Source organism: Equus quagga, chromosome 13 (assembly GCF_021613505.1).
Source record: "Equus quagga isolate Etosha38 chromosome 13, UCLA_HA_Equagga_1.0, whole genome shotgun sequence".
NCBI classification, from domain to species: Eukaryota; Metazoa; Chordata; class Mammalia; order Perissodactyla; family Equidae; genus Equus; species Equus quagga.
Window position 1 is genome coordinate 86,481,202 of NC_060279.1, and position 13,008 is coordinate 86,494,209.

A 13,008-nucleotide genomic window follows, 5' to 3' on the forward strand; every position below is an offset into this window, starting at 1 on the left:
TTGAATGAGATAGCAGAGAGACAAATGCCACTGAAAGATGATGTTTATTACTTATATTTTCCCAAGAGGAGGGTCACATCTGGCCATGCAGGGACACACTGAAAGCATCATGTATTTGTCAGGATGTAGAAGCAGGAGTGATGGGAAAGTCTCGGCCAGAGCCTTTATTGAGGTTTACTGGGTAAAGGCAGGACAGGACAAACAGCTTCCAATTGGTCTGTCTGAATATTTCCGATGTCCCAAATGACCAGGATGTACAACTCGGAATACAGCATGCCCAGTATTCTTAATGGTGCGGCATGCTGTACATGCATATATTTTGGAAAACGATGGAGTTTTGCCTTCCAACAATATGCAACACTCATTTCCTAACTGTTTTCTCTCTGCCTAATATTCCCACAAGTATACCACTTGTTCAACCACTCTGATTCATTTCATTCAGAGGCTAGGCCCAAATTCATTCAATTTGCCTCAAGCAGAATTGGAGTAAGACTACACTCTTTAGGATACTAGTCATCAAAATGATGCAAAGCTGCTTTATTCACTGTAACTATCCTCGTGTATCTCTCATATTCAACAAGCTGAGGAAACATCAATCTTCATTAAGGTCTTCCTTAGAAGGACATGTGTCTTCTCCTTAGACTCTATTTAACTTTTCAAGTAGGATTAGTGAATAAATAACTGAACATGGTGCCAAAATCTACCATTTCCATTTTTCTGATTACATTAGCAAATTTTGTATTTCTTCTCCGTGCAAAGCTGAGCCTAGATACAGTGGAGTTACGGCTCATGAGCAGAAAGGGGCTGACAGTTGGAAAACACACAGAAATTAGGCGAGCAGTGTTCACCAACCACCAATTGGGATGATCAATGAGAGCAATACAAAGGTGAACAGTGGAGGAGAGGGTTTGAAAAGATACAAAGGTGATCATCAGAATGAAGATGCTTTGCGAGGCTCTAGACTCAGGGGAGGATCTGTGGGAAACATGATTCCTGTGAATGTGTTGGACCCGCTGCTTGTGCCTGTGCAGGGTGAAAACCATGGAACCACTCGTCCAGATTATGACCACAGTAAAGGAAACTTCAGGGAATACTATTAATGCTACATATACTGAGCCACTGATTTTCCCCTGGTCAGTAGCAAAACAGTATCCAAAATCTCTTTTCTTTACAATGTTTTTCCTGCTCCATTTGCTAGACATGTACAACTCTGACACCAGAAAAATTAAATTTACAACCATGTAAATGATCCAGCAAAGGGAGATGGAAAAGCCAATGTACTTTGGGGCTTTGATTTTAAGATCCTTCCAACAGGAGCTCATGGGGCTGATCACGATGGTCTGGAACACACTCAAGAGGCAAGTGGTGCCAATGGATACACTCCTGCCCACTCTCTCAACATACAAAAGAAATCTGCATCCAAAATAATTTAAAAAATGTTTCAGCCCAAAAGCTGCCGCTGTGTGGGGGACTCCTGCAGAGAAAATGATCAAGGAGTTAGATATAGTCAGGTGCTTGAGAATCAGATCTGTGGCCCTCAACCTGCTTTCAGTGTGGCCGTGGAGGAGGTAATGGCAAAGCAGACAGAAGTTGCCCAGTGTTCCAATTACAGTCTGTGACAAGGCGATTATTGCTATTGTCATCTTACTGGATTCTATTGTGTCATTCTGCATGTTTTCCTTTAAGTTGTGGGAACAGTCATTCCTCGGATCCCAAAGATTCATTGAAGATTTTTGACACCAAGAGTAACTTGCCTTGTGTGCTCCTGTTTGAGTGTCAAGCCTTCATAATTCACAAAAAGATGGAGAGGTAACAGATATACTTCATGGAAAAGTCAGCACTAAAGAAGTGGTCTGATCCTGGGGGAAGTAATGAGAAGTGAGAGTATATGGAAGGAAAGCATGAAACCACACTTTGAGAATAAGCTGAACTTTGCTAGCTATATTGGAAAAAAGAAAAATCTTGATCATTAACATCATTACAAAACAAATTAACTCTAAATGCCTTGCTGATCTAAAATTTGATAAAATTTATTAAGAAAATATTATTATATCCTAAACAGCACAGAACATATTAACCATATGGGTGCAATATCATTCTTTTATAATAAAAATAGGAGCTGATTCTCATCAACACACACACACACACACACACACACACACACACACAGAAACACATACTTTTAAGAAGCACAAAGAACTCCTAAAGACCTCCAGTAGAATAAACAATGGGCATATCATTAAGACAGAAACTTCAGTAAGAGGATAGTCAAAGGATAAAACATGTCTAAAATATATTCAACTTCCTAAGTAATCAGAAAAATACAAACATATCTCTACCTGGTATGATCAAATATCACCTAGAAATCTAGAATGAAACAACACAACACCAAGTTTTGTGAAGGATGAAAATAAAGCAAGAATCTGGTACACTGCGGATGAGTGTTAAAATTGGTCCAAATATTTTGGGAAACTGTATGGTACCTACCTTAGTGGACCAAAAGTAATCGTCTGTTTCCAGCAAATTCCCCTCATATGAATATACTCAACAGAAATTTCTAGTCATATCATGAAAAACATAATCACAGAATTTATGTATCAGCACTCATTATTACTCAAAATATCCCCAAATGCAAAGCAACCAACTTGTCTATTAAAAGTAAATTGAATCAATTAATTGTTTGATATTCACACAAATGAGCCCCAAGTAGAAATGCTAATGAATGCAAACAATAATATGGAACAATACAGATAAATTCATAATAATCATGTGGAACGGAAAAAGCGTCATCATTAACCATTTCATGCTGTATGATTCCATTTAAATAAAGTACAACACAGACAAATGTGATCTAATCTTTCAAATGTTAAGATGGTAGTAAACCTGTTCCCAGGTCCTCTAACTATACCCACCAGAACTACACCCTTGGGAAGAGTGACTTAGATGGGGCACAACAGGGTTTAGGAGGACTGACAACATTCTGTTTCTTTATCTAGGTATTGTGAACAGAGGAATGGTCGTTGGTGAAATTCCACAGAGCTGCGCACTAATGACCAGTAGATGTGTCTTTAATTTTTAAAAAATACATTTCTTCCCCCCAAACTTGGGATTTGTTGGGGGAAAGGTTATTTTCACGAATGTGTGTGGCCTGTTGACTGTGTCCAAACAGGATGAACTTTATGGATCTATGGGTCCAGACTGTGAGGCCAACCATGAAAGGAGATCAGGACAATGCTGCTTAGAGTGAATCTGTGATTTTCTCTTGAAATTCAGCACAGTTTATCCTAAATCTTTGTTCTTTGTGATGACTTATTGCTAAATTTGGCAATCATTTACATAGGGAAAATGATATTTATTTACCATTTATACGCTGCTATTTATATGCTGGATGTTTATCCATCATGTACAGCGTCCAGCAAAGGAAAATGGAAACCTCAATCCTCTCTGGAGCTTTTACTTAAGTTTCACCCACCTGGAGTTCATGGAGTTGATCTCAATGGCAGGAGATGCATAAGAGGCAGGTGGTGCCACTGGACACACCCTTCCAGGTTTGTGAGGATAGAAAACAATTTGCTTTCAAAAATCACCAAAGAAAAGCTTCAACAAAAGGCTGCCATTGTCTTGGAGACACTGTAAAGGAAATGATCAAGAAGTGACTATAGACAGGTGCTTGAGGATCAAATCTATGAACCTCCAACCACATTCATTGTAGTAAAGGAAGAGATAATGGTAAATCAAAGAGAAAACACCCACAATGCTGACAATAGCCTGAGATATGCAGACCGTTCTTGTCAAATCCCTGGAGGCCTATCTGTCAGTTCTCAGTGACTGATACTTGTCTTCAGAGCCAGAAGATCCTGCAGTTTAACCTGTTGTGTGTATTACATGCATCATATGAGCTCAAATCCAATACACTTTCTGAGAAATATATACCTAAGTTCTGTTCAGAAGCTTCTCAGAGTGGAATGTATAACTTTTCAGTCACACTTACAATGTCTGAGTCACTGCTACAATGCCCTACGTGTGGTACTTTGTTTGATTTTCCTAACTGCATTACATAAGCACTGGCATTATTTTCATTGTAACGATAAGAAGTCTTAGATACAGGGTGGTCAAATATGTTTAAATTCACATGCTGCTTAAGGGCTGAATGGAGATATGAACGTGGCTATTCTTGTGGCCACGCAGTAGCCTAACTGCTCTGTCACAATAACAAACCACGTTAGCTGTGTCTTCAAATAATCCATACCTGTGTATAGCTTTCAATTTCATACTTTTCCATTTTATTTCATATGGTTGTTATTTTTTTGTAATTTTAATTATAAAAAGTTTCAATTTTTGTTTAAAAATTTTTTCTCTAGGTCAAAATCAAAAATGAATGAAATGTTAGAGATGATAAAAATTTGGAGATGCAGTAATTACAGGTTAATCGTGAAGGAATGTTTCAGTTGTCCATATTAGATTTAAATAATGCAAGATTTACTCAATATTAGTTTGGGAGCAGAAAGACTCATTTGCTATCATGGCAGGATAAAAACCAAAGTGGCATCTATCAAAAAACTTAGTGAAAAATATCACCTTGTTCCATAAACTATGATGCAGGAAATGCTATTATGTGATACGTCAGTGTAGAATAGACACCATGTTATTAAGAGTCTGGTTCAGATGCTTAGGTATTTCTTAATACCTAGGTTATGGAAAACTATTAGGAATAAGGCAAGATTTTCAAGTGATATGCTGATACCAGAGACGTGCAATAGGGAATTTTAAGACTATGGACTCTTGTGAACTGTGTAAATTACAATCTTAAGGAAATGAGTTGTGACCTTGGGATTGATGTTAAATCTTATTAAAGCAGAGAAAATAAGACAAGATAGATTTGGTCCTGTAAACTGTTGTCTGAAACTCATAATTATAAAGTTACTTTTTCCTCATCATCCTTCTCGCACTTCAAGAGGGAAAGCAATGCTGCCATGGTCATCAGACCTCAGGTGTTTTCACTAGAGACACAGTGACTGTCTCCAGTAGGTTATGGACTCACGTGCTCAGTGTCAGATAAAATATAGTTTTTTGATTCCAGAGAAATTCATGTACATGATTTCTGTAGAGGATTAGAAAAATTGTGACAGTCCTATGCTACTCTGTGTTGCAGGCATGAAGACATTATAAGCACGCCCCTAATAATACTGAAAATTTAATCTATGATTCCTCTAATGCAATGTGAACAGCAGAATGATTTCCTAACTACAGTCCTTAAGCACCTTGAAATGATTCTTCATTATCACTGGGATTATTCGTCCCTAATCATCCTCAAGAGGATTTTATTAATTCCCTTGCAGGACATCAGGGATCGGCGTAGGGCCTTGAATCCTACTCACTCTTTAAAATCTCAGCTCATTGCTAAGGAATTACTCTGCCTCCCTGTCTAGCTTTGCCACTGGATCTCTTTCTAACCCCAGAAGCCCATTTCCAGACAGGAACGCTTACTTAGACTTCCTTCCTTACAGACTGTGCCCTCAGGCTGATGTCAAAATACTCACCCGACTCCTTTCTGCTGGGAGGACAGTTGGTTCAGTGTGATGGTCATGATGGAAAGCACATGTGTGGGAGGGAGGCAGGCAGACCCTGAGATATGGCTGTGTGACTCTGTGACCTCACCTCCTGTGAGAATGGCAATTTTCATTTCACCTGTGGCAGCAGTGGCATTGCAGTCATGAGGAGTGGAGAACACTTCTGAAAAACTTTTTTCCGGTTGCTAATTACCAAAACCAATTACAAGTTTTTGTAATTATCTCCAAAGAGACTGTTGACACATTTGGAGACACCTTACTCTTTTGTGATCTATGAGTGAAACAGAGTCTCATGTGGAAGGAGCAGTAAAAATTGACGTCTGCCTCATCGGAGACTATCAATGAGGTATGTGTGTCTCAGAGGAGTCCTTGAGAAGTTCTTCCACTAAAAATCATGTTGATTCTTCATCTTTAGACTCTGAAGCTGCATCATTATTAAGGTATTCTGCAGATGCCTGGAATCAGACAGAATCCAGGAAGAATTTCTAATGAGATAAGAGCAAAGGAAAGAATATGTCAATAGTTGACATTAGAAATCATTGGCCTTGTTTGTTTAAGTAAATGCAAATTAACTTGGAGATGATAAGATGGAAACTTTTCGAATATTGTACTTCACCAATATTGACCCAGCGGTGGTATGAAGTGCAAAGAAAGAAACATCCCCAGAAGAACCCATAGTGTTTATAAAATGTCCTTCAGAAATAAAAGCATCGGGATCAGATGGTTTAACAGACAGTTTCGACAATTCTTTTAAGTATCAGTTAAGCCAACACCACTTTCTCAATTCAACTGCATTGAATGGTTATTAGAGATCTTTTCATTTATCTTTGGTGCATTTTCATTAAGGAGCATTCATTGGCTATGCAATTAATGAAGTCAGACATTTAAGAGCCAAATTCACTACTTTGGATTTTCTAACAGAGAAATCGACCGTTTGAACAAGGTCCGTTATCCATTCCTCCTGGGAGAATTTTCAGTCCAACTGAGAAGTTAGAGGGAACACACTTCGCTGGAAACCACACTCACTTTTCACACCAACTTCAAGTGTGGAGGTTCCAAAAACCACCCTTAGTGTCAATCATTCTCTAAAGGGACTGACAGCGCTCTCTGAGGCCAGTTCTACTCTCTGGTATGGTTTATTACAGGGAAAGGATACAAGTTAATATCAGACAAGGAAGAGATGTATGAGGCAAATCCAGGATAGTGCCAAAAGCAGAGCTCCAGTTGTCCCAGTCCAGTGATGATGTGTTACCGTCCTGACATTGTTCTGGACAACTCCCAGAGTATTGCCACTAGGGACATTCACCCAAGTGTTTACGTCCAAAATTTTTACTGGAGCTTGATTACATACATTCTGGGTAGCTGACTTTTATTCTCCAGTTGCAGTGAAGGTTGCACTGATCACTTTTGTCTCCAGCTCCTTCAGAGGCACACCTGATCCTGCAAGACCCAAAGCTGCCAAGCAAACAAAGACAGTCATTTCCAGCATGACTTTCTAAGGGTCTGGAGATCATCTTCCAGTAGTGGAGGGCAAAAACCAGACCACACTTTGAGTAGGTTATTTCTTCTCTATTCACACCTTCTATTTCCAAGTCATGGAATGGAGCCATGTGGTTGACAACACATACTCCAAGCTCATAATACATGCAAAGAGTTTTATACACTCAGACATACCTGCAGGCACAGAATATCCACACTCACATATTGAAAAACACTCCAATATACAACTACACAGTCCTTCTCTTATTGATGCACTCAGTCACACAGTCACACTTATGCACACACATGACTCACATTCACATTCTTACACACTCACAATGCACACCTGCACACAAGTGACACACTCCAACTCACTGTCATACAATCATTCACATAGTCACCAGGTGGGTTAGTGTTTCATTAGGTGCCCCAATGTAGAAAATGGTGCAACTCTCCTAGCGCAGGAATACCAGAAAAGGAGCAGAAATGTCAGCCCTTTATACTCTTTCCAACTTGCCAATGCCCAGGGGAAAGTGTTTCACATGCACAGCGTTCAAAAACTGCTAAGAGCTTTACCTTTGGAGGTGGGGGTGTGTTGAGACAGTCGGAGTGTGTGGCGATGCCTTGGAATGAGTGTGATAGAGAGGGTGGGATGAGAGGGGGCACAGAGGAAGGAGTCCAGAGTAAGATGGGGGCACAGAGAGACGGGGGACTTGGGGAAATAGAGTGCAGGAGGAGAGAGGGTTCAGAGGGTGTAAAATGCACTTGGGGGTTAAACGATGTAGTGTTTTAGAGCACACTATTGGGTTTAAGGGCACACAGAAATAAGTGTGCAAAGAAGGGAAGGGTGTTGCACACATTGGTCTCTGTTGGGATAAGGGGTAAAGAGATCATGGGAGCAAAGGGGATAATGGGATGTAGGGACAGTGGGCAGATGTGAGTCAAGGACAGAGGTGGGCAAAAGGCACAAAAGAGTTCATATATACAAGGGGTTAAACAATACAGTGGGAGGAGGCATATATGTTTTGTAAGATGTAAAGATTCCTTTGATGGTGGGACACAGCACACTAACACTTTAATACAAGAAATGAAGAACTCTATTAGTTAGAGTTCCACATGAGAGAAGGATGCCAGGCAGATCATGCAGGGGGTATAACTGGGACAGAGTAATACAATAGGAAGTCATAGGTGTAGCATATGTAGGGCAAGTGGGGTGGGATTATCTGGAGTTCTCAGGCACTCTGAGAATTGGATAATCTGAATAATTTCATGGGCTCTGGGATAAAGGGGTTGTCCCCAGTTTTCTTGTACCTGGGCCGGTGCAATGTGCATGTGTTCCTAGTAGTCCAGTGTGTGAGAACCCAATTAGGGAAATGTTTTAGTTTTGAGTTTAATCACCTTCTCAAGAAGGGGAAGTGACCACCCTGTAGCAAGGAGCTAAAAAGTGGGTCAAGATAGCATCAAAAAATGAAAACAATTACATATATGGCAGTGCATGGTTGGTGTATGGATGTCCTGCTAGTAGTTAGTGCTTCAAGGCAGAGCAGAGGGTGGCAAGGTGAGCTGGAGCCTTGCGGGGGGTGATGGGCACAGGGAGACAAAACGGTTTTAGGAGATGAAGTCAGCTGAGGGTGAACTAGGCTTGAGGGCAGCTGGAACACCCAGAGCAAGGGCAAATATGGGGTCATGAACTGGGGACATGGGGAGCTGATAGCACCCAATATTTGAGGGCTGGGATTTTTGAGGGAGGGGCCAAGAGAATTGAACTGAGTTCACTGAAATTGGGGCAAATATAATTCAAGGGGGAAGGAAGATGTGGAGGTGATGGAAGGCAGGAGTGATGGGAGGAAGTTCCTGGGAGCAAAGGGGATGGAGTTTGACAAAGGGATGGAATGCAAGTGGGTGCAGGATAGAGGTGGTGTGTGGATGTGTAGAAGTCAGGTGGAGGTAGGAGGGGACAGGTGCAGGTCCAGGGATTGGAAAGTGATGGATCAAGGAATTGTTAATAACCTAAGTAGGAGTGGAATGGAGGTCATGGTCAGTAGAGCTGGAGAGAGAGGCAGTATCTATTATAAATGGATGAAGGTGGCAAGAGCAGATTGGAGGTCATTAATTCATTCTTCCATTCAATAATGACCTCATTTACATTGGACTCACAACTTAACCATAGTTTGTTTCTACATTCAGCCCATGCTGCAAAAATCTGGCTCATTTAAATTTCCCTGCAAACGTTTATATTTTACATACCATAGGACCACAGGGAGAACTTTGAGTGAAAAACATACCACCACTATTTCTCTCTTTTATTGGAATTCCAGGTGGAAGGTGTGACCACAGTGGTGTCTGGAAGGAGGGCTTATTTAGTTGCACTGGGCATTCATTGTTGGCAAAAGACATGTCCCTTTCCAAATGCTTATGTCTTAAAGAACTTGTTGTTGTTGTTGAGTTCATAATACTTTACATCAGTGTGAGGTTTCATTTGTACATTATTCTTGACTGTCACCACCTAAGTTCTCCCCTTCACCCTTTGTGCCAGCCCCCCCAACCACCCTTCCCCTGGTAACCACTGAACTGCTGTCTTTGTCCAAGTACTTGTTTATATTCTGCATATGAGTGGAATCATGTGGTGGTTGTCTTTCACAGACTGGCTTATTTCCCTTAGCATAATTCCCTCTAGGTCCTTCCATGTTATTTCAAATGGGATGAATTTGTCTTTTTTTCTAGCTGAGTAGTATTCCATTGTGCATATATATACCACATCTTTATCAAATCATTGTTCGGTGGGCACTTGGGTTGCTTCCATGTCTTGGCTATTGTGAATAGTGCTGCCATGAACAAAAGGGTGTACATGTCACTTTGGATTGTTGATTTCAAGTTGTTTGAGTAGATACCCAGTAGTGGGATAGCTGGGTGATATGGTAGTTCTATTTTTAGTGTTTTGAGGAATCTCCATACTATTTTCCATAGTGATTGCACCCATTTGCATTCCCACCAGCAGTGTATGAAGGTTCCCTTCTCTCCGCATCCTCCCAACATTTGCTATTTTTAGTCTTGTGAGTATAGCCATTTTATCAGGCATAAGGTGATATCTTTTGATTTGTATTTCCCTGATGATTAGTGATGTTGAACATCTTTTCATGTGTTTATTGACCATCTGTATATCTTCTTTGGAAAAATGTCTGTTCATCTCCTCTGCCCACTTCTTGATTGGGTTGGTTGTTTTCTTATTGTTCAGCTGTGTGAGTTCCTTATATATTATGGAGATTAACCCCTTGTCAGTTATATGATTTGCAAATATTGTCTCCCAAATGGTGGGTTGTCTCTTTGTTTTGATCCTGGTTTCTTTTGCATTGCAGAAGTTCTTTAGTCTGATGAATTCCCATTTGTTTATTTTTTCTTTTGTTTCCCTTGTCTGAGAGGACTTGAAAAGCTAAAAAGATCCTTTTTATTTCGATGTCAAAGAGTGTACTACCAATATTATCTTCCAGGAGTTTTATAATTTCTGGTCGTATCTTCAAGTCTTTGATCCATTTTGAGTTTATTTTTGTGTATGGTGTGAGATAGTGGTCTACCTTCATTCTTTTGCATGTGGCTGTCCAGTTTTCCCAACACCATTTATTGAAGAGACTATCTTTTCTCCATTGTATGTTCTTGGCACCTTTGTCAAAGATTAGCTGTCTGTAGATGTGTGGTTTTATCTGTGGGCTGTCAGTTCTGCTCCATTGATCCGTGTGCCTGTTTTTTTACCAGTGTCATGCCGTTTCAGTCACTGTGGCTTTGCAGCACATTTTGAAGTCAGGGATTGTGAAGTCTCAGGATTATCTTAGCAATTCGGGGTCTTTCATTGCCCCATATGAATTTTAATATTCTTTGCTCTATTTCCATGAAGAATGTCATTGGGATTCTGATAGGGATTGCATTGAATCTGTAGATTGCTTTGGGTAGTATGGGCATTTTAACTATGTTTATTCTTCCAATCCATGAGCAAGGAATCTCTTTAAGTCATTATCGGTTTCTCTCAGTAATGTCTTATAGTTTTCATTGTATATGTCCTTCACTTCCTTGGTTAAATTTATTCCTAGGTGCTTTGTTTTTCACTTGTGATTGCAAATGGAGTTATATTCTTGAGTTTTCTTTCTTTAAGTTCGTTATTGTAGTATAGAAAAGCAACTGATTTTTGTAAGCTGATTCTGTACCCTGAAACTTTACCGTAGTTGTTAATTATTTCTATTAGTTTTTCAATGGATTTTTGGGGGGTTTCTATATATAAGATCATGTCGTCTGCAAACAGCAAGAGTTGCACTCTTTCCCTCCCTGTTTGGATTCCTTTTATTCCTTTCTCTTGCCTAATTGCTCTGGCCAAACCCTCCAGTGCTATGTTGAATAAAAGTGGTGATAGAGGGCATCCTTGTCTTGTTCCTGTTCTTAGGCGGATGGTGCTCAGTTTTTGCCCAGTGAGTATGATGTTGGCTGTGGGTTTGTCATATATGGCCTTTATTATGTTGAGGTAATTTCCTTCTATCTCCATTTTGTCCAGAGTTTTTATCATAAACGGCTGTTGGATCTTGTCAAATGCTTTCTTTGCATCTATTGAGATGATCATATGGTTTTTATTCCTCAGTTTGTTGATGTGGTGTATCATGTTGGTTGATTAGCGGATGTTGAACCACCGCTGTGTCCCTGGTATGAATCCCACTTGATCGTGATGTATGATCCTTTTGATGTATTGCTGAATTTGCATTGTCAAAATTTTGTTGAGAGGTTTTGCATCTATGTTCCTCAGCGATTTTGGCCTGCAGTTCTCCTTTTTTGTGCTGTTCTTGTCCGGCTTTGGTATCAGAGTGATTTTGGCCTCCTAGAATGTGTTAGGAAGGGTTCCACCCTCCCTAATTTTTTTGGAATAGCTTGAAAAGTATAGGTATTAAATCTTCCCTGAGAGCTTGGTAGAATTCACCAGGAAAGCTGTCTGGTCATGGGGTTTTATTCTTTGGGATGTTTATTTGAGCTTTTTCTCTTTGTAAGTTTGGCTAGGGTTTTGTCAATTTTATTTATCATGTCAAAGAACCAGCACCAGCTCTTAAAGACCTTTTTTAACCCAACACTGAATTGATGAAAGTCCTCCTATTTCTCGTAGTATTTCCAAAGTGTAACACATGCTTTGTGTAAGAAATAAAACATAACGAAACAGAACTGAAATGTCTAAGTAATGTTTTTCCTTTGTATGAAACCATTCTAAGAGATAACCTCTGGTAATAGTTTGTCTATATAATAACTATAAAAAAATCTTTTAATTTCCGAAAATTGACAAGTCTCATACTGAAATAGGCTGATGTCCATTGCCTGGTGTTACTACATCGGTCATATTACATTACGTGGCAAAAGGGACTTTGAAGTTGTAATTAAGGTTACTAATCATCAGATTATGTTGTGGACCAAATGTTTGTGACACCCCCAAATGCAGACATTGAAATTCTAACCCCTAATGTGATTATATTATGAGGCAGGGCCTTTGGAGGTAGTTATTTTACCTGAAAGAACTCTCTCCTCATCAATGGGATTAGTGCTCTTTTAAGAAACTACAGGAGAAAACTTGCTTTCTGTCTCTCTCACCACATAAGGATATGAGTAATCAAGGGCCATTAACAAACCAGGATGAATTATCTCACCAGACCCCAAATCTGCCTGCACCTTGAGCTTGAAATTTCCCAGGCTCTGGAAAGGTGAGAAATCAATATTTGCTTTTTAATCCACTCAGTCTGTGACGTTCTTGTTGTAGCAGCCCTAACTGCCTAAAACAGAAGATTGTCCTGGATCATCAAGGTGGGTCCATTGTAATCACATGATCCTTAAAAAACAGAAGTCAAGTAAAACGAAGGAAAGAAGAGATTCAAAACAGGAGGGGCATTCAATTTGCCAATGAAGGCTTTCTAGCTGGAGGGAACCACCTGGGAGTCCCCAA

At 39.9% G+C, this 13,008-nt stretch overlaps 1 protein-coding gene across 1 annotated transcript; it reads right to left on the reverse strand.

The window, feature by feature from the left end:
• Positions 1-656: 656 nt before the first annotated feature.
• On the reverse strand, positions 657-1,724 carry LOC124251526 (vomeronasal type-1 receptor 4-like). The gene has a single exon (XM_046684402.1). It carries the CDS (start codon positions 1,722-1,724, stop codon positions 657-659), a length of 1,068 nt encoding a protein of 355 aa, XP_046540358.1.
• Positions 1,725-13,008: the final 11,284 nt, after the last annotated feature.